The 25,804-nt window shown below is 35.4% G+C and overlaps 1 protein-coding gene across 4 annotated transcripts in view; it reads left to right on the forward strand.

Annotated features, from left to right (window-relative positions):
- The window catches only part of LOC127415036 (OTU domain-containing protein 5-A-like), a 57,310-nt gene that overhangs the window by 6,768 nt on the left and 24,738 nt on the right, over positions 1 to 25,804 (forward strand). For 3 of the 4 annotated variants that reach the window (XM_051653514.1, XM_051653512.1, XM_051653510.1), the window contains exon 2: positions 3,007 to 3,100. In XM_051653514.1, coding sequence (XP_051509474.1) covers positions 3,007 to 3,100 — 94 coding nt within the window. The remainder of the gene's footprint in view (positions 1 to 3,006; positions 3,101 to 25,804) is intronic. The other variant, XM_051653511.1, reaches the window with a different exon arrangement.

Below are 25,804 nucleotides of genomic sequence, written 5' to 3' on the forward strand. Positions count from 1 at the left end.
AGTTTCATTTAACTTATTTACATTCAGCTGAACTGTTCGCCACTTAAGTTTGTTAGAGGTACAGTATACGTTTGATATAGATATACATAACTCGCTCTGGCTTTTTTTTTTTTTTATTCCCGACTTTAAATAAATAAATAAATACATGTGTAGGGTGTTTGCGCTGTAGGGATGTACAGGCAGATTTTAGAAATAAAAATATGTGATTAAATGGCCTATGTTTATTCACTGAAAAGAGATGATTTTCTGTTAAGTCAATATAGGCACATTGGAATGTTTGGGCATAGCAATATGGTGGCACAATCCAGTTCTATATACAGCTCTGGAAAAAATGAAGAGACCACTGCAAAATTATCAGTTTCTCTGGATTTACTATTTATAGTATGTGTTTGAGTAAAATGAACATTTTAGTTTTATTATATAAAGTACTGACAACATTTCTCCCAAATTCCAAATAAAAATATTGTCATTTAGAGCATTTATTTGCAGAAAATGAAAACTGGTGTGGATGGAAGACCACCGGATCAAGACCCTGTCATGGTCAGCCCAATCTCCAGACCTGAACCCCATGGAAAACCTCTGGAATTTGATCAGGAGGAAGATGGATGGCCACAAGCCAGCAAACAATGCCGAGCTGCTTGAATTTTTGTGGAGGAGTGGCATAAAGTCACCCAACAGCAATGTGAAAGACTGGTAGAGATCATGCCAAGACGCATGAAAGCTGTGAATGAAAATCAGCGTTATTCCACCAAATCTTGATTTCTGAACTCTTCCTAAGTTAAAACATTAGTATTGTGCTGTTCAAAAATGAATTTGAACTTGTTTTCTTTGCATTATTCGAGGTCTGAAAACTCGTCTGCATCTTTTTTGTTATTTTGACCAGTTGTCATTTTCTGCAAATAAATGCTCTAAATGACAATATTTTTATTTGGAATTTGGGAGAAATGTTGTCAGTACTTTATAGAATAAAACTAAAATGTTCATTTTTCTCAAACACATATCTATAAATAGTAAATCCAGAGAAACTGATAATTTTGCAGTGGTCTCTTCATTTTTTCCAGAGCTGTATATATATCAGTGGTCGCATACAATAATTTATTAGACTTCTGAATTAAACTTTTGCATCCTTATGAAGCTTGAAGAAGAAGTCACCATAAACTGCCATTGTATGACATCACTGAGCACAACAATGTTAAGAAAAAGAAAGTCATATGGGGTTATAACTACACAGGGGTGAGTAAACAATGACTGAATTTTCCAGTAATACACATTCCTAGTACTCTTATTCTAAAGACATTTTTTTTTTTTGTCTTTACAGCCTTTCATTAAAGTGTAATAAATTGCTCCGGCTCTAAAACGACTTTTTGCTGATGTCTCTCAGGCCGCACGGGCTATTGTTTAATGTTAACCAATAGCCAAATAACCCAGTAAGTTAATGCTTGGTAACGTTTTGCGATTATAGCAACTTAATAAAGAATTGTTACCACTGGGATAAGTCGACCTTAATCTTGGTCAAAAAGCTTTCCTCAAAAGTGGTGTTTCAGGAGGGGAGTAGTCCTGCACTGTAAAATCGAATTAGTTGACCTTAATTAGATTAAGACAATTGGTTTGCATGCTTTTTTTAAGTAATGTACTTATTTGGCTCAAGCAAACTGAACCTATTTTTTTGTTTTTTTTTTAAGTAAGGTTAACTAGTTACAAGTAAACTTAACTCATCTGTGATTAAAGTATAATTGTTTTTTTAATTATTTAAATTGAGTAATAGGACGTCTAAAACAGTATTAGGAAAATTATGACTGGAATCTCGGTTAGCCATATGACACATATGGATTCTTCTCAGTACTTCTTAGTGCACATAAATCTGCACTTATGTAATGTACAATTGAGTAAAGAAGAATGGCTTAATTTAACAGGCTCCAAGTTCACCAGAGGTAACACTAATCACCATAATGGTGACTTCACACTAATCACAACTATCAGCCAGCTACTACAAAACAATAACATTAAAACAATATACATTTTTAAATAAAAATTATTATTTTTCTACATAAGTTCCCTTGTTTTGATCAAACATACATCATTTATTCAAGTGCTAGGGCTTATAGGTATTCCACGCAGCTGCAGTTTTGTACTTGATCATATTGAGTTGTCAGTACTCGAAGCCAAAGTTTAATGAACGTATATATTTGAGTTATGATTCCAAAATGTGACATTTCAAGTACTGTTTAATTAGGACCACTTACATGTTTCTATTAATGACAACTTTAGGATTTAGGGAGTAACGGTAACTTAATTAAAATTAGTAAGAATAGTAAAAAGTTAAGATTAAGTTGAGTAAAAATGTTTTTTTTTTTTTGCAAATACTTTTAGTATTTACAGTGTGCTTACTCAAATTAACGTCTGGCTTAATTTAGTCTGAAATGCCCACTTTTCACAATCAAATCAATTCGTGATGAACCAAATCAAGATCCTCCCTTTAATTTTTTTCTGTCGAATATTCTTTCACTTGAAAATATGTCATGTTATGGAAATAAAATGGGTTGCAAATATGAAGTTATGTTGACTTTAACGCTTGAATTTTACCAACTCATTGCTTGTAATTCGAGTATAACGAATAAAGATTTCTGCAAGTGAAATAAAGACATCATGGCTGTCTTCTCCAGAAAGCAATATAATCCGATGCTTTTATGGGGTAAAGGACATCGGATAAGTTCTACAGTATCATTTATGACTAGTCAAGTGCAATAACTCAACCCAGGCATGAGCTCATTTGCTTGGATATGTATATAAACTGGAATGCAAAGAGTTTTGCTGCTGGTACTTGAAAAAGGTCCACGGGCTCATCTATGTGATGCTCTCATTCGTTTACCGTCTTAACTCTTTACATGCAAAAAAATAATTTGTACTAACAGTAACTTCAGCATCAGATGGCTGTCGGTTTATCTAGTACATAATGGACCTCCGCTGTTTCAGTTGTGTAGTTCTGAAGTCGTGCCTCTGTTACAGCAGGAACACTGGTTTGAAAAAGCGCTCGGGGAAAAGAAAGGATTCGTCATCAAAAAAATGAAAGAAGATGGTGCCTGCCTCTTCAGAGCGGTTGGTGAGTATATTAAGCACTTAATGTTCATCTTTCTGTATTATGGAAACTTTGTATCTTAAGTCTTAAAGGAATAGTTCCCCCAAAATGTACTTACTCTCGAACATATGACTTTCTTCTGCGGAACACAAACAGAAATACTGTGAAGAATGTATGAGGTGTTTGTGTAGATACAATGTAAGTCAATGGGGTCCAAAAGTTTCACACTCCAAAAAAGACATAAAGGCAGCATAAAAGTAATCCTTACGATTTGAGTGGTTTAATCCAGGTCTTCTGAAGATATATGATCGCTTTGGGTGAGAAACAGCAGAATTTAAGTCCTTATTTACCAGAAATCACTTTAAAGAGAAGAACGATCCCTTTAAGTTAAAGGATTAGTTCACCCAAAAATGAAAATTCAGTCATTGTTTACTCATTGTGTAATTCAGAAGTCTAATAAATTATTCCATGAGACTCATGATTGTTATGAAAGCATACGATAAGGTTTGGTGAGAAGCAAACCAAAATAGAACGTATTATTAAGTAACTCTTGACCGACAGTTCATCTACTGTGTGCGTTCATGAGTCTGCATGCAAGCTTTAGAGCTCCTTGCACACCTTGCCACTCGCGAGGTGGTGCGTTCAAGCGAAAACTAATTTTGTTTCGCTTGAACAGGACAAACAGCGATATTAACAACAGAAAACACAACATAGCTGCATACAAACCAGAGAACAGAACTTACAAACATGTCTGAATAGTTTGTAGTGGAAATATAGATGCATTTCTATGCATCATAACTACTATTGCTCTTGTGCAAGAGCTTTAAAGCTTGCGTGCCGACTTATGAACACGCACAGGAGATCAACCGTCGGTCAAGAGTTTTGCTTAATAATACGTTCGATTTCGGTATGTTTCTCACCAAACCTTATCGTATTTCTTCAGAACAAGACATGAGTCATATACAACAATTTATTAGACTTCTGAGTTATACTTGTGTGTCCTTTTGAAGCTTGAAGAGGTGGTCACCATAAACTGCCATTGTATGACATCACTGAGAATTTTTTTTTTTTTCACAATTTCTCATTTTGTGTTAATAAAAAGAAAGAAAGTCATATAGGTCTATAACAACACAGGGGTGAGTAAACAATGACTGAATTTTTATTTTTGGGTGAATTAATCCTTTAAGATCTGACAAGTTCAGTGTTCTAAATTAAATCTGTACATCACCATGGTTACAAACAGACAAGAGTTAGGGGTCTAGAGTCGAGGTTAGAGTAATTAAATGTGTTTTTGCACTGTAAACATGCACTGGAAGGATGTCTTGGTAACACTTTACAATAAGGTTCCATTTGTTAACATTAGTTAATGCATTAGGTATCATGAACAAGCACTGGACAATATACAGTATTTTTTACAGCTTTAAGTAATCTTTGTTAATGCTAGTTGATAAAAAAAAGACTTGTTCATTGTTAGTTCATAGTGCATGATGTTAACAGATATATATACGTTTAATTTTAAAAATGTATTACTATATGTTGAAATTAACTTTAACCAAGATGAATAAATGCTGTAAAAGTATTGTTCATTGATAGTTCATGTTAACTAATGTTGTTAACTAATGTTAACATTTGGAACCTTATTGTAAAGTGTTACCGCTTTGATTGTTCTGTCTTGCTGTTTTTAAGTGTCTCGTGCATCAAGCTTAAAATAACTTCAACTTTAATAAGGCGTCTTGAGACACCTGCATTCTGCTCTGTTTGTTTTGTTGCCTCTAGTGTTGTAAATGTACCAAAATTTCAGTAGTCGGGACCGATACCAGTGAAATTTCATGGTTCTCGATACTAATTTTGATACTACAGAAAAAATGTGCTAATATGATAGTGTGCTATTGAACACACTCCTTTATTCTATTTAAAGTTAAATATCAATGTAAATAATAAATTAAAAGATATGCATTTTTCCTTCACGTGTTTCTAACATGTGAAGGAAATCCTTTTTTCCTTTTAGTTTTTTTTTTAATTATTTTTCCAGAATTCCATGTTTTAAAGTTTAATTTCATTATCAAAATGGCGTCTGATCAAAACATTTTCCTTAAATGTTTAAAAACTTTTAACTAGTAAAATAGAACAACTACTTATCAACATACCATTACATTTTTAACTAACTTTTATTCAGTACAAAAGCACTCATGCTTGTGATATATTGCTTAATTTTTATAAAAGGAGTAACAGAGCACACGCTCAAATAAGCGTGTGAGCATTTGAAAGCAGTCGTGTGTCAGTAAGACAGTGTGTGGGTACTGAATTAAGTCTGGTACTGTAGAATCACTGGTATCGTTACATCTTTTTTTATTTTAGTACCGACTTGGTACCGAAGCACCAGTACTTTTGACAACACTAGTTGCCTCCAGCTTTTTTTTAGGCACTAGAACGTTTTAGGTCTGAATGGCCATTTAGCGGTCAAGGGTTAGGGTAAGGGGCCGTTCGCACGAATATGTTTTTGAATCCGTCTGAAAAAACCCCATTGTTTTTATATGCAAACACGCGCTACATTGACGTCTTTGACTGTTGCGCTGCATCTCGCTGTTTTTTCAGCATCTTGTGACTGAGTAATTTAAGGCGCCCTGGCAAGTTAAAAGAACTTCACTTGAAACACCTGCATTCTGTTCCATATGTTGCCTTGCATTTTGTTTTTTTAATGCAAGAACACGTTCGGTCTGAACGGCCCCTTAAGATGCTTCTGTAAAACAGAAAGATTAGTTAATAAAAAGATATCCAATTCTTCTATTGACTCTATGAATCTACATCCAGAACCTGAATCATTTTCATTATTTAGCAGAATGCTATCTTTTATTAGTTCTATTTTTACTTTGTTTGTATCTCAAAAAAGACAAAATTGGTAAGAGAAACACAGAGGCTCCAAGAAGTATTGAGACACTTAAGGGAATATTCCGGGTTCAATTCAAGTTAAGCTCAATCGACAGCATTTGTGGCATAATGTTGATTGCCAAAAAAAAAAAAAAAAGTCGAGTTTAAAGTGAGTCACTTACAATTGAAGTGAATGGGGCCCATTTCTTGAGGGTTTAATATTATCATTATTATCATTTTATAAAAGCACTAACATGATTTTTTCTGTTAAAACTTGTGTATAATTTGAGCTGTAAATTTGTTTATATTGTCGTTTTTTTCAATCATTTTAGGGCTTTCGGTTTTTACAGTGTTACTTTGCATGGCAACAAAGTTGTAAAATTGGCTATAACTACACATAAAAGGTTAGTTAGCATTAGTATTAAGTAGTTAGTGTTAGTAAAGATTATTTTATCACTTAAATCATGTTAACACATTGTTTATGTCTTGTGGCTATACTTTTGAAACAGTGAGTATTTTAACGATTTGCCCCATTTACTTCCATTGTAAGCGCCTCACTGTAACCCAGATTTTTTTCTTTTTTTTAAAGAAAAGGAAGGACAAGTCAAAATTATTTTTGAGTTATTCAAAATTATAACACATACTGTTAATTGAGCTTAACTTGTTGTGAACCCGGAATATTCCTTTAATGACAGCAGGTATAAAAGTTTAAGTGCCATTGCATTAAATAAACAAAATATCAAATTATGTCGCCTGTGCAAACAAATAATGCTACAGCTTTTCTCAGAACCATCTTTTTATGATGATGATTATTATTATTTTGCTCTTTGATTTAACCAACTGGTGTCAAGGTAATTTTTTTTTTTTTTTTTTTTTTTTTGTGGATTTATGAAGTCAGTTCCTATTATTTGAAATGACATCTTTCTTCAAAATAAATGCCCCTTGGATTGATATTTTGTTCACTTGGTTTGACATCTAATGCAATCACATTCAAACATTTTTAAGTGTGGCTGAAGTGTCCAAATAGTTTTTGAGGCCGCTGTACATTATGATTGATCAGAACACTAAAAGTAATAATCATCAGAATATATCCTTAGTTTATAAAAAAACAAAAGTAGTACAAATGGGCAACATTAAGGCAAACTGCATCACTGTACTCCTTGCCTGTGTTGAGTTCTTGAACAGTTACCAGAACATCCCTCTGGGTGGCGCTAATAATCTGCAAACGAGTTCTACAGGCAAGGGCTGGAATCAAAAAATGACCTGCTATCCGAAATGACACCATACGCTGAAAGCTGTCAATCACACTAATTTAATATGCAGTTTGTTTTGTTGTTTCTGTATTGGGCTTAAAATGCATACATAAATCATTTGCATTTAAGCAAATCACTATTTTAAATGAAAATGATTTGTTAGTCGACTAATCGCACGAAATTGATGCTATTAATGTGTACGTTTTGTGTTTTGTGGAATGGATATACTTTGTAATTGTTTTCTGCCTAAAATGTAGAAACTGTCTCTTCAACCACCATTCAGTGGCATCAGCAAGATTTCCTCTTACATTGTTTCCTTTTTCATTCTCTTTCATGTCTCTCTCTCTTTCGCTTTTCAAATCTTTGTCACTTTTCTCTCTTTATGTGTGTCTCTCTCTTGAATTCACACATACACACAGATGTAATCACACATCCATTTAATTTCTTATTTTGTTCTCTCCTTTTCTCATTAATCTGCTTCTGTCCTTGTTTGAGTTTTATATGGGGTGTGATCAACAGATGTGTTATCTGTTGACCTACATGAATCATTCTCAGCTGGGTCACTGTGCCACAGTCTCTGCAGTGCAGGTGTGAAACCAAACAATCGCTTGAGTCAAACAATCCGCCTTATATAACTGCCCCAAGGATAAAGAGGCTGCAGCTTCCTTCTTCCTTTTAAATCCAGTGTGATTGTCAGGATAACTCAGGAAAGGAACATTTCTTAGCTGACATTTAGAATTAAACAGGTAGTACTGTACATTTGCAAGTCTTGAACCATCAAACATTTATATCATCATTGCAATCTTATCGTAATCTTATCTTCATTCATATCAATCAGGTATCAGAGCACCAGGTCTCTACTATCAGATTTAGATCTTATTTCCCGGTCACTCTCATTGTTTTGGTGCTTGTTTGGGTATAACAATGTGAAAAGGTAGGTCAGATGAGCAATGTTAAATTCCCAAGGTGTCCATTCCAATCTTGAGTCTAAACAGACTGGTGTGAAAACTTTGAGTTTTTTGTGACTCATTGTTTATCTGTAAATCGCTTGATGTGGAAAGCTTCATTACAGAGAAAGTGCACTTCTTCAAAAATTGCCTATTTCTGCATGTCACTCTTTAACTCTGTATGACTTTTTTTTCTTCTTCAAGATTTTGCCATAATTCAGTTTCCCATATGCATTACAACCAAACCTGAAATCCCTTGTTGCCTGTAGTAAAGATGCCGATGGCCCTAGCGTGCAGCTGAATGCTTATGCAATGTTTGCAAATTGGTTTGCAAATGATTTTCCAAGGTATTTTATCACACAGAGGACTTGTATCCTGAGAGCTCTATCAATGGTAATTTGCCTTGGCCTTGTAGAGTACCGGTCAAAAGGTTGGATGGACACACCCACTCATTCTTTATTACTACTATTTTCCACATTTTAGAATAAAAGTGAAGTCATCGAAACTATGAAATGACAAAAATGTAAGTATTTGAGTTATGTAATGACCCCAAAAAAGGTTAAAGAAATAGTTTTCCCAAAAATGAAAATTTTCTGTCATTTGCTCACCCTTAAGGCCTCTGCATAATTCATACGAAAGCGAAGAACGAATGAATGAATGTGACGTCATTTATAACTAAATCTGACCAAAACGAAGGTGTCTTTGAGTTCTTTTCTGTGGTTCGTAACAGCTCGTTGGGGCGAACTTTCTGGAACACTTTGTACCGGTTGCTTAACTCCTTCTTACTGCGATTGGTCCACATCATCAGAAGGTGTGACCTGGAGCTCAGTCAACATGAACACACCGGTGTGCAGAGTTATTAGTGAGCAAACATATCTACGTATGCGTATGCTCGTTTGCATAGAGACATTTTCCAAGAACATGCCATGCTTTTTTAAAAAAAAAAATATTAGTCTACAAAGGAAATGAAATCTACTCAAATACTCTATCTACGTATACATATGCGTATGCTCGTTTGCGTAGAGACATTTTCCAAGAACATGCCACGCTTTTTATTTTATTTTATTTTTTTATTAGTCTACAAAAGGAAATTAAATCTACTCAAATACTCTATGTATCCAATCATATTGTTGTTTGTAATGCTGCTTCACTCATGTGCTGTCTGCAGCCAAGAGCCATTCACACATCTGCCATATTATGGCCGTGTGTTAGCACTTTAGCACCATGAATGCTGAATGTAACCACGACAAATGACACATTATCTACTGAATATATATTACTTTAAATCATCATTGAGTGGTTAATACAGCTTCTATTACTGATCTCCTGTGAATTCTACTAGTATAATGAGGCATGAAGTCATTGATATCATATTTTAATGTCACATTTATTAAGGTTTTACATGTAGTCTTGTGCGTCCTTATTTTAAAGGCTTTAAACGCCTCCCCCAGTGGTATGGCTAGTGTCAGAATGTTCGCAAACAGTATATCATTGCCCAGCTGTTTCGAAATTCACTTTGGCTCTGAGCAAAGAACAAAGAAGAATTTCTCCATGAGTATGCTGGGGCCGTTATGTTGTTCCAAACCTGTAAGACTTTTGAAACAGAAAAGGAGATGTTAGGCAAAATGTTAGCCACAGTCACCATTCACTTTCATTGCACCATTTTTCCATATAATGAAAGTCAATTGTGACTGAGACAAACATTCAGCCTAATATCTCCTTTTGTGTTCCAAAGAAGAAAGAAAAGTCATTCGGGTTTGGAATGAAGTGAGGATGAGTAAATGATGACAAAATTGTAATTTTTAGGTGAACTGTCCCTTTAAATCAAAAGGTTTTTTTTAAGATCATGAGAAACATAAATTTAATTCATTTGTCCAAACTTTTGACTGATAATGTACTGTATATGAAAGGGAAATTAGAGTTGGATTATTTTTGACCACTGCAGTTTGTTGCATTTTTGTGACTTTGAGGAAAGTGTACATGGAAATATTGAGTGTCCGCTAGTCACATTGGAGATGACATACAATTTCTGATAAAACCTGTCATATTTCACAGCATCATGGGCAATTGTGTTTTATTTTTTTTTACAGAAAACGAGCACTTATTCTGATATGTACATGCAAACGCACACCTGTCTCTGTTTGATAGTGAGAATTTTCACCTCTGTGGTTCCAGTATTGGTATTACAAATAAAAACTTTCAAAAAGGTTTTGTGGTTTCACAGGTTGTTTGATTGGCTGAAGTTTAAACACAGATGAAGCTGCCCACCAATCGACAACATTCCCTTAAGAGAACAAAAAACAAAAACAAAAAACAGTTATAACACCTGTTTTCTTTTGATTCCGTATGGCCACGTCTTAATTTTTAAAAACAGTTTTGCTATGAACAACCAAGTCTGAATCACCACATCCTGCTGAAAGTATCGCTGGTATTCTCTAGTGTAGTAATTGTTTTAATAGGCTTTGTGTTAATAGGGTTACTGTCGAAATGCACTTCTCCTTTTTCATACGTGGGAAACGGTGTTATGTGTTGCATCCCTGTCTCAGCTCCCAGCATTCTCGCTCGTTTCCAGTGCCGCACTGCTGGTTATCCAGTGCACTGCCTCTTTCTCTCTCTTGACCTGGTCTCTGGTGAATAGGGTAGCATGTGACACCATTACCAATATAAACACTGGATGTGTACACTTGAGGAGTGGGGTGACCTGACCCAGCCAGCTAAACAAACTCTAATTAGGCACTTCAAAACATTCATAAGTAGTCTTTTCGGGAATGCAAAATATTCTTAAAGGAATTTTCTGGGTTTAATACATGTTAAGCTCAGTCGTCAGCATAGTATAGAAAAAACTTTTAAAGTATAGCCACAAGGCATAAACATTTTACATGGTAACATGATTTTATTGTTTTAAATTGCTTAATAATATCGGTGTGAAGTTATATCCAATATTACAGCTTTAACACCAGTAAACCCTGCAGTCTGGTAAAATGCTGTAATGCAGGTAAATCTCTGATTTTATCACACTAAAATCGTGGTCACGTGTATATTGTTTACATTTTGTGGCTATACATTTGAATTGAGGTCTATTTTAGTGTGTATGGACTGGCACCATTCAATTCCATTGTAAGTGCCTTACTTTAACCGTGTTTTTTGCCATTTTTTTAATTTTGTTTTGTAAATAAACGACGAACGAGCCATTTATTTTTTGTGGTAATCAACATTATGCCACAAATGCTGCTGAGTGAGCTTAACTTGTTTTAAACCTGGAACATTATTTTATTATTCTTAAGTTAGAAAATGAGAAGAAAATAGTAGTTAAGAAATATTTTATTCTTATGAATGATAAGGTTCAAATGTGCTGGGTGTGGCCAAAATGTAGGACTGTAACGAGAGCCTGTTTAAATCCTGTATTTTTTTTCTAGTCATCCACTGAAGATTAAGGTTACACAGTGGATCATAATCCTAGGCTAGAGGAAGTTAAGTGTTTGTTCGAGTAACAGTGCAGTTGTTTGTTTTTGGTTTGGATTTCTTCAGGAATGCAACAGTCATCAAGATGGAACTTACTGTTTCAAAAACTTCTTTCCTGGCAAAGCTTAATACAGTGAGATTAAAGGAATATTCTGGTTAACAAATTCCGGTATACAAGTTAAGCTCAATCAACAGCATTTGTGGCATAATGCTGATTACCACAAAAAATAATTTTGACTCATCCATCCTTTTCTTTAAGAAAAGCAAAAATCAAGGTTACAGTGAGGCACTTACAGTGGAAGTAAATGGGACCAATTTTTGGAGGGTTTGAAAGACCTAAATGTGAAGCTTATAATTTCAAAAGCACTTGGATTACTTCTGTTAAAACTCATGTATTATTTTAGCTGTAAAGTTATTTAAATTTTAATTTTTACCGTCATTTGGGTTTTTTAAGGGTTGGTTGACATTAAGCCTACATCGTTAAGGCAACAAAGTTGTAAAATTGGCTATAACTTTACACAGAAAAGGTTAGTAAATGATTTTTTCACACTAAAATCATGTTAACACACATATTGTTTATGTCTTGTGGCTATACTTTTGAAATAGTGTGTATTTTAATGTTTACAGATTGGCCCCATTCACCATTTTAAGTGCCTCACGGTAACCCAGATGTTTTTTTTTTTTTTTTTATCAAAATATTTTTTTCTGGTAATCAATATTATGCCACAAATGCTGTCGATTGAGCTTAACTTGTATTGATCCTGGAATATTCCTTTAAAGAGCATGTGATGCTGATTACCACCTGGTCCATTACAATCTGTCTGTAACACTAAGTTTGTTAAAGTTTTGTATATAAATACACAGTACTGTGCAAAAGTTTTAGGCACTTGGGAAAAATGTTGCATAGTGAGGATGTCTTCAAAAATAATGCCATAAATTGTTTTCATTTATCAGTTAACATCATACAAAGTCCAGTAAACATAAAAAAGCTAAATCAATATTTGGTGTGACCACCTTTGCCTTCAAAACAGCACCAATTCTCCTAGGTACACCTGGACACAGTTTTTCTTGGTTGTTGGCAGATAGAATTTTCCAAGCTTCTTGGAAATTTGCCACAGTTCTTCTGTCTATTTAGCAAAATTCTCAACTGCTTCTGTCTCTTTATGTAATCTGAGACTGACACAATGTTCAGTGGGGGGCTTTATGGGGGCCATGACGTCTGTTGCAGGGCTCCCTGTTCTTCTATTCTATTCTATTTGCAAAAGTAATGTTTGGGAGTCAAAAATGTATATTTCCTACTGACACACTAAAACAGAAAATATAATTAACCATCTTAAGACAAATGTTAATGTAAAGCATCTTATGTGCCTAAGACTTTTGCACAGTACTGTATATTCAAACAGCTTTTACAAATCAGATAGTTCCAGCTCTAAAACCTGATAAAGCGCCAAATATAAAGCCATTGTAAAATAGCCAGTGTGTGCAAACCTGTGACCACGCATCACACTGCCACAACAAACTCCAACAAACTTTGTGTTCACCCTGTTGGTGTTTGTTGGGGCAGTTTGACAATGACCGTAATGTTTCTCAACATTCTAAATCCAACAGCCAACTTTTGAATGTTGGTGTTTGTTACAGTTTGTTGGAGATAGTTGGGGTAGTGTGAATTGACATTAAGGGGTGGTCACGCTACACTTCGCGCTCCATTCACTCCCATTCAAACGCATTCAGAAGCGGTAGACCGGAAACACAAGCTCATGCGAAGAAATGTTGTACTCCGCTGCATACAAGAGTTCAAGTTTAGCAACTCTGACCTGTGAATCTATATGACGAGAGGATGTGTGACCAATAGAAGACCGAAACGTCACACACTGCCCTCATATTTAAAAGCTGCGTGATTTATTGTTGCATGAAAGTGAGGAGACAATATATTGTAATAAAGTATTTTTTTGTTATTTGTGGTGTATTATTTACTTACACCAGAAGCCATGCAGCATGACATCATATCCTGGTCCTTTGCATTGTCTGAAAATAATTAACGTGCTTAAAACCTAGTGTGACCACCCCTTTAATAGCTTCAAACAAATAAAATTTGGCATCATTTGCTCATCATTCTTGTTCCAAACCAGTGCTACTTTTTTCATCTGTGAAACATAAGATTGAAGGATGAGAGTATCGTGGTTGTGACTGTCAAGCTCTAAAAGCATGCACATAAAAGTTGTCCATATCACTCGTGCACTATATTTCAGGTCAGTTGAAACTATACGATAGTGTTGTGTGAAAAACAGACCGAAATTAAAGTGTTTATTCCCTGAAATGTTCAATCATTCGAATCTGCGTGCATTCAAGAACATCTTTGTTTACACGAGCATAGTGCAGTGAGCGCACCTGACACGAAATTGCGCATATTTTTTTTTTTTTCTGTGTATTGTCACTGCAGCAAATTTGAATGTGTGAAAGTAAGTACAGGATCTTCTGACCAGGGCACGCCCCACACTTTGAGAACCACTGGCTTAGAAATTAATAGCACACCTCACCTCACCTCACCAAGATGCACAATTTGAGGTATCGTTCATGTCTGTAGCATAAACAGTGCATGAAGACTTACAGAACAATATTTAATACTTAGGGTTAGGTTTTTTTTTTTTTAAATACATAATCCATATGCACAATAGAAATATTGATGCTTGCCTTAGCCAGCACCACTAATAAAATAAATTACCATACAGTGTTGTCTTTTATCATATTGCTATTGCCGCCATTTATAAAAGCACCCCTTGTCAATAAGTGTAAAGTCATTGTAACACACAGCATGGTTTTATCACTCTTGCAACATTTGGTGCAACAGTACCCTTTTTTTATTTGTCAGCTCGACTTCTTCCGTTCATTCCATTTCCTCAGAATTTACTTTTAATATGTGAACTTCCCATTGTGAAGTCAGCTGTTGTTTTATTTACTTCCCCTTGTACAAGCTACTATTTCAGGAATGGTGTTATTTGTGATAGAACTGAGGAGGAGTCTGGTTGAACTGAGAGCTAATAACAGCCTCACCTGGGGGCGACTAACTTGTGCACGCTGCCCGCATTATTATGATTCACATGGATGAACCTGTGTTTGAAAATCCCCAGTGTATGCAAAGCACATTCTGATGTAAGCTCTGTTTTCTCCTCTGCACGCACTGCAGGATCTTTTCCAGATACCTGCTTCGATAGTAAACAAAACAGCCTATGCCCTGTTGTGAACCCCTGACATACAGCTCAGTTGCATTCTTCTCGTTTTGCTGTTTGTCATCTTGTTGTAATTGTAGAGCACATGCCGTGAATGCCATAACATGATTAGACGGAGTGGAAAAGGCACGTCCCCTCACGAAGTGAAGGTGTGGCCCAAATTCCTCTCCCAAGTTCATTGGTTCTGTCTCCCCACCTTGCCCCTAAGAACTTAAGCCTAAAACCTTTGGTAGAACATTATAGGGATTTTTGCTCTTACAAAATGTGAAGTTATGGAATGTAGGCTTTAAGGTGGGAAATTAGCTTTTTTTTTTTTTTTTTTTTTTGCCCAATTTTGCTAGCAATAATATGCAAAGACTTTAAAATAACTTGTGAATTTTGAAAGTTTGGATGGGACAGTTCAAAGGGTTTGTGACGTTCGTCCCAATTTTTATAAAAGCCAAAATTCTTTAGTTACATCACTGCCATGAACCATGATTTTTCTATGTGCTATTGCTAGTCGGTTGCAGGTGTTATTAGGGGGAGGGACATTCTCATTTTAGAGAGCATTTGATTGGACAAAAACCTGTGTCGTGCAGGATGAGTCATCAATATTTTGGTCTGTTTTCCTGGAAAAGTAAAACAGTGCATTTTAAATGCAGATCGATGGAAATGAATTGGGCCAGTCCATAAATGCTAAAATACACATTGTTTAAAGGTCAGTAAGCGATTTTATCTCAATAAAAATCACGTTAACATGTACAATGTTTATGTCTTGTAGCTATACTTTTGAAACAGTGTGTATTTTAATGTTTATGGACTGGCCCAATCCATTTCCATCGATCCATTCCATTGTAAGTTTCTTACTGTAAATGTGAACGTTTTTTAAATAAACAAGGGTTGTCAAAATATTTATTTTGGTAATCAATATTTGCTAGCATGTAGAAGTCAGCATAGATGAATATTTCACTTTGTATGATATCCCACAATCCTGTTTGGTGTTCGGTGGAAAGAATAAGCATTCATTCATACAGTTATTATTTTTTTTAAAACTTATGATTCATTTATAGAGAAATAAGCATTGTAGTCATTAAATATTTGCTTGGTTATTTCAGAAGCTCACTTGAATTTGTTTTAGATCATAAGACATGATGTAATGGTATCTTGGAAATCTGTTTGAAACCAGAATCCTTAAGAAAGTGTCTTCATGCACTAAATGCAGCCTGTGAAGTCATTGACTAACTGGGCAGTGAGGCAGCAATGCAACTACTTTAGCTTTCAGATGTAGCCGAATGAAAAGGCATCATTGTTTGTGTTATTTGCTTAAGCAGACTGTTTTTCTATTTTTGTGACTTAGTTGAAGATCTGATCAAATCTAATGACCAGTTAATCCCACACTCTGGAATGTTTACATAAACCTTAAAATCAATCAGCTGGTCAGCATGCTTGATTATTGCGCATTCCTCTAGATGATGAGGACAAAGGCAACGTCAGATGTGCCTATGTGTCTTGACAAAGCATAGGTCAGCTTTCTTTCAACTATCTGTCCATCTTAGCAAGTTAAGATAAAACACTTTATTGGTTCAGCATAGTATTTCACTCCTGCACATCATGTACTGTGACTTTGTGGCGAGCATGGACCAAAGTTTGAAGCCATGCTGGAATCAAGTGTTGCTTGTAGATTCCTTGTCGTAATATTGATCGACCCCTGCTAGAATGGGAAAATACAGGTTACAACACAAGCAGTGCTCACATAACATCTTTTTATAGTGCTTGCTTGGTTTCTATGAGGCAGGAAATGGAATAGACGTGGAGGATGTTGGCTAGTTTGATCCAGCATAAACCAGTGCTATCACGATAATGTGCACAGTAGCGGATTTGAATTGTCTGACATGAATTTGGTGAGCTTTAGAGGAGATGTTAAAGGGGTAATTCCCCCCAAGAGTGAATATTCTGTGATAACTTACTCACCGTCATATAATTCCAAACCCTTATGACTTTCTTTTATATGGAACACAAACGGAGTTGTTTTAATGAAGATAACCGTCTGTCTTTCGATACAATAGCAAAGTTGAAAGTGCCTCAATTTAAAGCACCCGAAAGTATCATAAAAGTAAAGCATGCAACGTGCGTCATATTCCAACTCTTTTGAAATCATACATTAGGTGTTGGTGAGAAACAATCTGAAATGTAAGTCATTTTTCTGCAGAAAATAAAATCTGTTGCGCATTCATGTGCGATATGAGAGAAACTTGTTCACAGTGGCACACGTTCACATGAGAACTTGCGTTGTTTAATGCTAAAAATGAGACTCTTTCCTAAACGTTCAATGGATATCAATATTTTCTTTGAAAAATGACTTGAATTTTGGGTTGTTTGTTACAGTTTTAGGGTTTTAGGGATGGGCATTTTCTACAAATTTTGTAGTCGACCCACAAAACCCACAAAAAAACGAGAAATCGATTACTCATAATTTAAAATGTAAGTTAAAAATGACAAGTATGACACATGCGTGAAATTTATATTTTGGTTTATTCACAAATGATACCAAGAATGGTTAAAAATAAGGTAACTTCAAACTATGCTTTTCTTTCGAAAAAAACTAAAAAATTAAATTAACAATGTGCCTTAATAAAAAAAAAAAAAAAGATTTAAAAGTATAAAAATATTTGCATCTGGAGCTTAGAAACATTGAAACCAATTCTGATGGCTTTAGTGTAATGCACATATATAAATTCTACATAAAGGCCATTGAATTGTTTATAATTTCACATGTTATTATTCAGAAAAATAAGTGGAGAAAGTTGGCTTTTTATAAAATATGCTCTGCACGTGTTTAGAGATCTTACGCATTTACACACATATTGCTCTGATGAGCTTCAGAGTTTCTGGTACCACTTCACGTTTTCTTTCCAACATAAAAGCAGTTCCTCGTCCACTGGTTTGCATGACTCCAACAACAACCGAAAATCAATAGACTATAATTCAATAAGAATCAAAATATTACAAATATTGCTAGTGCTACACTAGGCTTTGCTTTCAGAGGCACAGATACCATCATATCTCCTCTCATCTAACACCTTGATGACATACATGCACAGCGCCCCTCAGTGGACTCAATTTTAACTGAGATTTGGTCAGAGATTCAGAGGGAAAGTACAGTATTCAGCACTGCTCACGGCACGCAAATGCGCAAAGAAAATTTTATTTGCGATATTAGAGTACAGTCGACTAGCTGGTGCAGAACGAGTACTCGATTAGTCGATTACTTGCACACATCCCTAATGGGTTTAAGTTACAGGTTTGGAACGACATGAGGGTGAGTTAATTATGACATAATTTTCATTTTTTGTGAACTATTTCTTATAAAATATATTGTAAACACTGATTATAATGTCTGTTTAACCAAAAAACGGGTTTGAAACTGCATTGTAAAATGGTTTCAATCACTTGACTACAGACGTTGATTATGGTAAGACTGTCTGCAACCTTTTACTTAGTTTTCTAGTTTCTTTGTCACAACTGGCCTGTGAACCTTTGCACATCTGGAACTCAGAGGATGTCCAACTTTTGAAATGTATTTGCAGCCTTTCACCTAGACACCACCATGAATTTAAGAGCTGCATCTTTCTTATCAAAAAACTTTGTCATCACAGACTCTTGGCATTGGCTCTTACAGAACCGGCCATTGACGAAATAGTTTAGACCTATGATTCAGACACAGCTGTGGAGATTATACTGGTGTGTGAACTGTGAACTCAAGGTCATTATTCCTCTGTGACTTGCATGTAGACAAGTCTGCAAGACAGCATGCCTGGTTGCAATTCAGTCTCTTGAGTGTGGATGAGTAAAGAGTCAGTGGGTTCTAAGTGTTTCTAGGGCGATAGGAAGTAGAGGTCGACCGATAGTGGATATTACCGATGCCGATAACTAAGTTGGGCAGTACCTGCCGATAACCGATTAATCAACCGATAGTTTTTAAAATTGATACTGAATGAAAAAATAACATTTAAAGTAAAATAGTGCTGAACTTTATTACAAAATAAACATCACTGACTGAACCATGAAAATGTATTGTACTTTTTTAAATGAAATAAATATATAACTATTAATATATATTAATATTCAAATTTTAAAGTCAGCTGATTTTTAAATTGATGTTGTTTCCTTAGTCCACAAGAGGGCGCAATAAATACATAAAGCATTCAGTACCGTTATATTATTGCAAAGAACATTCCTATCCTAGTTGTTAAAAAAAGAGCATTTCATTTTCAACTAATGTGCATAAAATAAATAAATAAAGTTTTAGTCGGTCCATATTATCAAATGTTTAGTCAAAAGTAAAATGAGGGGGGCTTCAATAGACAGTTCACATGGTGTTACGCTTGCACTGATTCCTACTACTCCAGACTCAAGCTTCATAATAACAGTGAAATACCACATTGTTTTTTATTCAGTACAGTTGTAGCAATATTCACAGATAGCAGTGGTATTCGGCTGAACTCTGTGGTGAAACTGCTCAGACTATAAGCCCAGGCCAGAGGCTGTTCAACTGGAACCGAACACGAGGATCTCGAGACACACATTTCCAAGTTGAACATCTTTCCTGACAAAGCATTTAAACAACTCATTGCTTAATCTGAGAAACGCTTACAAGAGAGCAAGACTCAATGGCCAAAGACCTCCACCAACTGTAAGGGGCTATTCATCCATTTGTTTTCTATGCAAACGCGCCCTAGACGAACGTCTTTGTTTCCCTTAGTTTTTCTTTATTCAGCGTCTCGTGCTGGAGCGCTGTTTTTAGATGATGTGTCTAATTAAAAAGAACTTTAAAAGCATATTGAGACACCTGCGTTCTGTTAAACTGTATTTGTTGTGCTGTGTCTGACCTTTTTTAGAGCAGGAATGTGATCGATCTGAAGTCATCGTATTACAGTGAGGATAAAAAAATTGAATTGAAATCAGATGCATTTCTGATTTGTTTATACGTTTCTTAGCTGCATGAAGATATTCATTTGCTTTCTCACGTCACTAGCTTTAAATATGCAACTTATACAGCTAACAAATTCATAAACGTGACCAGCTGAATATAAACTAATGCAAATAGATGGTAATAGATGGTAACAGTCGTGACATTTAAACATTTTGGTAGGACTTGCGTGTATTTTTGTCACATCGTTCTAACCGCTTGAGGTTAGCTTTAATGTTAGCATCCTCTCAGCCTTTTTGGCAAACATACTGCTGCTTTCTACTAATGCAGCATCTAGTCAACAAATTCATTACTTTAAAATGATATGACAACGTGTACTGTATACATACCTTTTTGTTGTTGATGTTTTAAGTCAGCATCTGAAGTGTTCCGCTCCATGCATATTGTAGTCTCACATGTCAAAACAAACACCACAAGGAATCAGTGAAGTAATAGTTTTTATTTTGCCTCTAGAGGTCACTCTCATACTGTATAACAACAGCGGACCCTTCCCAGCCGCTCCAGCACTGGACGCAATGGGGAAAAACTATTGTGTGGATTTTTGCTGATAACCGATAGTTCCAGAAATCTCTTATTTTTAAATCTCTTATTTTGCCGATTAATCGGCACAACAGATATATTGTTCGACCTCTAATAGGAAGCCCTGTCTTATTCAACACTCTCATGATCACGGGCTGCCTTTTACTGGCACTGTTGTAAGAGTGCATGCCAGTGAATAAACCTATTAAATGGATTCCAGAATGGAATATTAACTTACTGCTGAATGCATACTATGCATTATACACCGTACACTACCTACTTTTTTTAAAAATAATAAGTGAAACAGAATTCGTTTTGTAAGGGATAATGGACAGGGAGATCAGAAGGTTTATTTTGCGATAACAACCAGCTGGCTTTACATTATTCTGCTTATTACATGCTACTAACCAAATAAATAAATAAATGGACATGAAATATTAATTTGAGTTGAAACTATGTTTTTATGTGAGAAGAAAGAAATTGCTGAACAGCTGATTTGCACCTCCAGTTTGCATCAGAGTCCTGGTGGTGTTTATTTAGCAAAATTTAAGGACTGACTGCTCATTTTCCAGCTTAATACAAGACCACTTGCCAAATAATTGGACATAAAACGTTGATAAATGTTTCATGATGGACAGAGTGATGAGGTGAAATTATTTTATCAGCTTACTTGTAGAGATCACAGAGTGATACGAGAAGTAGGAAAGATGACTCGCAATACCCGGATGACCTGTCTGATATGTTTAAATCCCCGGATGTGCGGTTGTTACTTAGAAATATCAGACCGCTAGATGCTGCCATTGACCAATTAGAATCGAGTATTCCAGAGACGCATAAGCAACAATAAATTTTTCAAATGATAGTATGCTAAAATATTGTCACTTGCTCAATATGTTACATTTATTGGAAATAAATATGGTTATTTTGCATTTTTAATTAAACATCACTGAACAAATAATGAATCAAAAAAATAATGTTAAAAATCAAGGCTGATACTGCCAAAATGTTTTTCAATTAAAATTGATTCTTGGGTGTAAATTGCAAGTTTCATCACGATACGGTCTTAGATAGATTCTTTAGCAAGCGATCTGATTTTCTGATACCTCAAAGTCTGCTGTGATACGTTTTCGATTCGTTTCTGCGATCGATATTACAATATTATGTGTTTATATTTTATGAATCAGTTACATTTATTATATCACAAAACCAACCAATTTCTAATTAGAATATTTTATTGAGCACTCTGGAAAGTGCAAATCCAGTATCCAGATTGGGACATCCACAACAAAATAAGGTACTTTAGTTGTTGAAGAAATGTATACAGAATATAAATTATACAAAAAATAAAGTCACATGCTCAAACGTTTGCATATCCTGGCAGAAATTGTAAAATTTTGGCATTGATTTTGAAAATATGACTGATCATGCAAAGGATATTTAAGGATAGTGATCATATGAAGCCATTTATTATCACATAGTTGTTTGGCTCCTTTTTAAACCATAATGATAACAGAAATCACCCAAATGGCCCTGATGAAAAGTTTACATACCCTTGAATGTTTGGCCTTGTTACAGACACACAAGGTGACACACACAGATTTAAATGGTAATTAAAGTTTAATTTCCCACACCTGTGGCTTTTTAAATTGCAGTTAGTGTCTGTGTATAAATAGTCAATGAGTTTGTTAGCTCTCACGTGGATGCACTGAGCAGGCTAGATACTGAGCCATGGGGAGCAGAAAAGAACTGTCAAAAGACCTGCGTAACAAGGTAATGGAACTTTATAAAGATGGAAAAGGATATCAAAATATATCCAAAGCCTAGAAAATGCCAGTCAGTACTGTTCAATCACTTATTAAGAAGTGGAAAATTCAGGGATCTCTTGATACCAAGCCAAGGTCAGGTAGACCAAGAAAGATTTCAGCCACAACTGCCAGAAGAATTGTTTGGGATACAAAGAAAAACCCACAGGTAACCTCAGGAGAAATACAGGCTGCTCTGGAAAAAGACGGTGTGGTTGTTTCAAGGAGCACAATACTTGTTGACCCCTCTCCAAACATAGTGCTTATGCTCCATAGCTCTATTTTGGTCTCGTCACTCCAAATTACAGTGTGCCAGAAGCTGTGAGGCGTGTCAAGGTGTTGTCGGGCATATTGTAACCGGGCTTTTTTGTGTCATTGGCTTCTTCTGGCAACTCGACCATGCAGCTCATTTTTGTTCAAGTATCGTCGTATTGTGCTCCTTGAAACAACCACACCGTCTTTTTCCAGAGCAGTCTGTATTTCTCCTGAGGTTACCTGTGGGTTTTTCTTTGTATCCTGAACAATTCTTCTGGCAGTTGTGGCTGAAATCTTTCTTGGTCTACCTGACCTTGGCTTGGTATCAAGAGATCCCTGAATTTTCCACTTCTTAATAAGTGATTGAACAGTACTGACTGGCATTTTCAAGGCTTTGGATATCTTTTTATATCCTTTTCCATCGTTATAAAGTTCCATTACCTTGTTACGCAGGTCTTTTGACAGTTCTTTTCTGCTCCCCATGGCTCAGTATCTAGCCTGCTCAGTGCATCCATGTGTGAGCTAACAAATTCATTGACTATTTATACACAGACACTAATTGCCTTTTAAAAAGCCACAGGTGTGGGAAATTAACCTTTAATTGCCATTTAAACCTGTGTGTGTCACCTTGTGTGTCTGTAACAAGGCCAAACATTCAAGGGTATGTAAACTTTTCATCAGGGCCATTTGGGTGATTTCTGTTATCATTATGATTTAAAAAGGAGCCAAACAACTATGTGATACTAAATGGCTTCATATGATCACTATCCTTAAATATAAGACAGTTTTTTGCATGATCAGTCATATTTTCAAAATCAATGCCAAAATTTCACAATTTCTGCCAGGGTATGCAAACTTTTGAGCACAACTGTATATGTGATCATAAATCACTTGATAAAAGCTCATTGCCTTGTGGAATGAGATAAACAATCAACAACAGTCAAGCAAGTCTTTCAATCCAAAATGCTTACATACTCACGACAGGAGAGTATGTGCTATCCGTGTTTTTCTTGGCTGTAACTTCTACAGTTGTATTGAAAAATTCTGTTACAGTTTACTGTGATAAATGTTAGTAAGTGTGTTTATGTATAGATGTGAAAAGTCTTGTAACTGATGTTGGGTCAGGGCAGGTGTTTTCTCTTTCCCTCGTCAGCACTGTTCAGAATATTGTGGCTGTTTAGTCGTTTGAATTGGTTGAATTGCTCCATAGCGCTATAAAATTGAAAATTTTCATGTAGAATTCAAAAGTGTTGCATGCGCGACGATATCGAGGGAAGCCCGATTTAATCGTGCATGTAAGCCGCCCTGTTGACGCGTGCGCACGGAGAGAGCACAGCGCAACTTTAGGCTTTAATCACTCCGCTCACATCCGTGTCCCACATGAGAACCATATTTAGTGCTTCTAAATCAAGATGAATATCATAATGTTGCTGCATCGCCTGACGGAAATGCGTACGGACGTGGCTGGCAAGAGCATTTCAAAATAAAGGTGCATCTTTAAAAAAAATACATCAATGTTTACTAGGCATGTAACGATACACAAATTTCACGATATGATACAATACGATACAAGCACCCAAAAATGTTGCTCAAACTTATTCAAGGATTCAACATAAATGTCTTTTAAAGCATAAATGCCACAAAAGTGTCTGACATTGGCAACAAAAAGCAGAGCTCTAAGTAACTTAAACAACAGCACTGCATTTATTTTGTTTGATTGTTGAGAAAACTAATAAATATGTTTGTCTACACTCTAGTCATTTATATGTGTATAGCACTTTTCACAATACATATAGTTTCAAAGCAGCTTTATAAAAAAGCATGCCTTGTGGTCTGAAAGCCCCCTGTGAACAAGCTGAAGTGACTGTAACAAAAATAAAAAAACTCCTTTTGACGTTCATTTCAATGTTATTTATTTATTTACTGCAAGTGTGTTGCTCTGTTTTCCTGTAAGCGCTCAGCGGGGAGGAGATTGTTCCGCAGCTCTCAATATTGCACTGCTTGGTTTTAATTACACTGTAATGTGTTTATGTATCGTACGATACAGATGGTATTGTATAGTGAGCGTTGTATCATAGGATACAATACAATCTTTTTTTACACCCCTAATATTTACACGTTGAATCGATGCATCATATCATTGATAATTTGATCGATGCATGGATCCTGATCGATGGATCGTTACACCCCTATTTAATTCATTTTAATTGTATAAATACATGTAATAATATTTATTAAATGTATTAATTATATTGTAATAATTATTTAAATAAATTTTAATGTAATTTAATATTAAATGTTTATTAATTTTTAATTTTTTGTTTTACAGTAAAAATATCTGAACAGGTTGTCCTAAAACAAGGTATATTTTACCCCATTGATCTTTTTTTTTTCTTGTTTAACAATAATGAACAATATGTCAACTTAATTCAAGATTTATTCTTTGAAAACAAGTCTTAATATCTAATACAACTTTGCTTTTCAAGTGAATTTATCTTGTTTTGAGGATGTTTAGATATTTCTACTGTAAAGCGAGACAAATATGCTTAATTGTATGTAAGAATAGTATGTTAGTATGCTTTACTGAACCTAGCCATTCTTTAATATAAAACTGGAATTCATCAACTAGTGGAAAGCCCACAGTCTGTCTTTACGTTCAGGATCTGATCCCCTAGTATGTATGTGAACCAATACGTATTGATCTATTTGATCATAATCTCAAATTGTTAGTCTATAGACCTTATTCACAGCAACGCCATCTTTGATTTTTGACAGGAATGACAACGAGGCTGTGAGGGATAGGCATACAGTCTCTCCAATGGGTTGTACTGCAGTTTAAAGTGTTTTTGGATCTTTCCGCTGTCAAAACAAAAAAATATCTTTCCACATTAGATGTGATCTAGGAGCTTTTTGATAGCTTTATACAGAGGCGGTTAGTCTATCCCTCACAGCCTGGTTTTGATTCCCGTCAAAATTCAAACATGCCGCTACTGTGACTAAGGTCTATTACGGGAACACAGATGAGTGTACACAACAGACATTAATCATTAAGGCCATGGAGTGGAGTTACCTTTGGGCCTGTTGTGTTTTTAAGAGTTCGATTCATTTGTTTGAAGTGTGTGTTTACTGATCGGCTGCCATGGTGGACATGTCCTATCAGATGCTCTTGCAAGCAGTGGAACCAAATAGCACATGGTTGTTAAGGTCAAAACGATGCCCTAAGCTCTTTCAGAGTGAACTCTGCAACTCATGTTCCACACGGTCATGTTTGGACGTGATGGCATCAAGAATCTCTGATGTAATAATAGTAAAAATGTCTAATTAATTAAATACATTTCTGAAATTCAGGGAGAATTAGATGACTCGGATGGGGAATAAAATATTTTATACATATGTGTCACCTAATATTACGGGGGGCTAATTTTC

Source organism: Myxocyprinus asiaticus, chromosome 24, assembly GCF_019703515.2.
Source record: "Myxocyprinus asiaticus isolate MX2 ecotype Aquarium Trade chromosome 24, UBuf_Myxa_2, whole genome shotgun sequence".
In the NCBI taxonomy this organism is placed as follows: Eukaryota; Metazoa; Chordata; class Actinopteri; order Cypriniformes; family Catostomidae; genus Myxocyprinus; species Myxocyprinus asiaticus.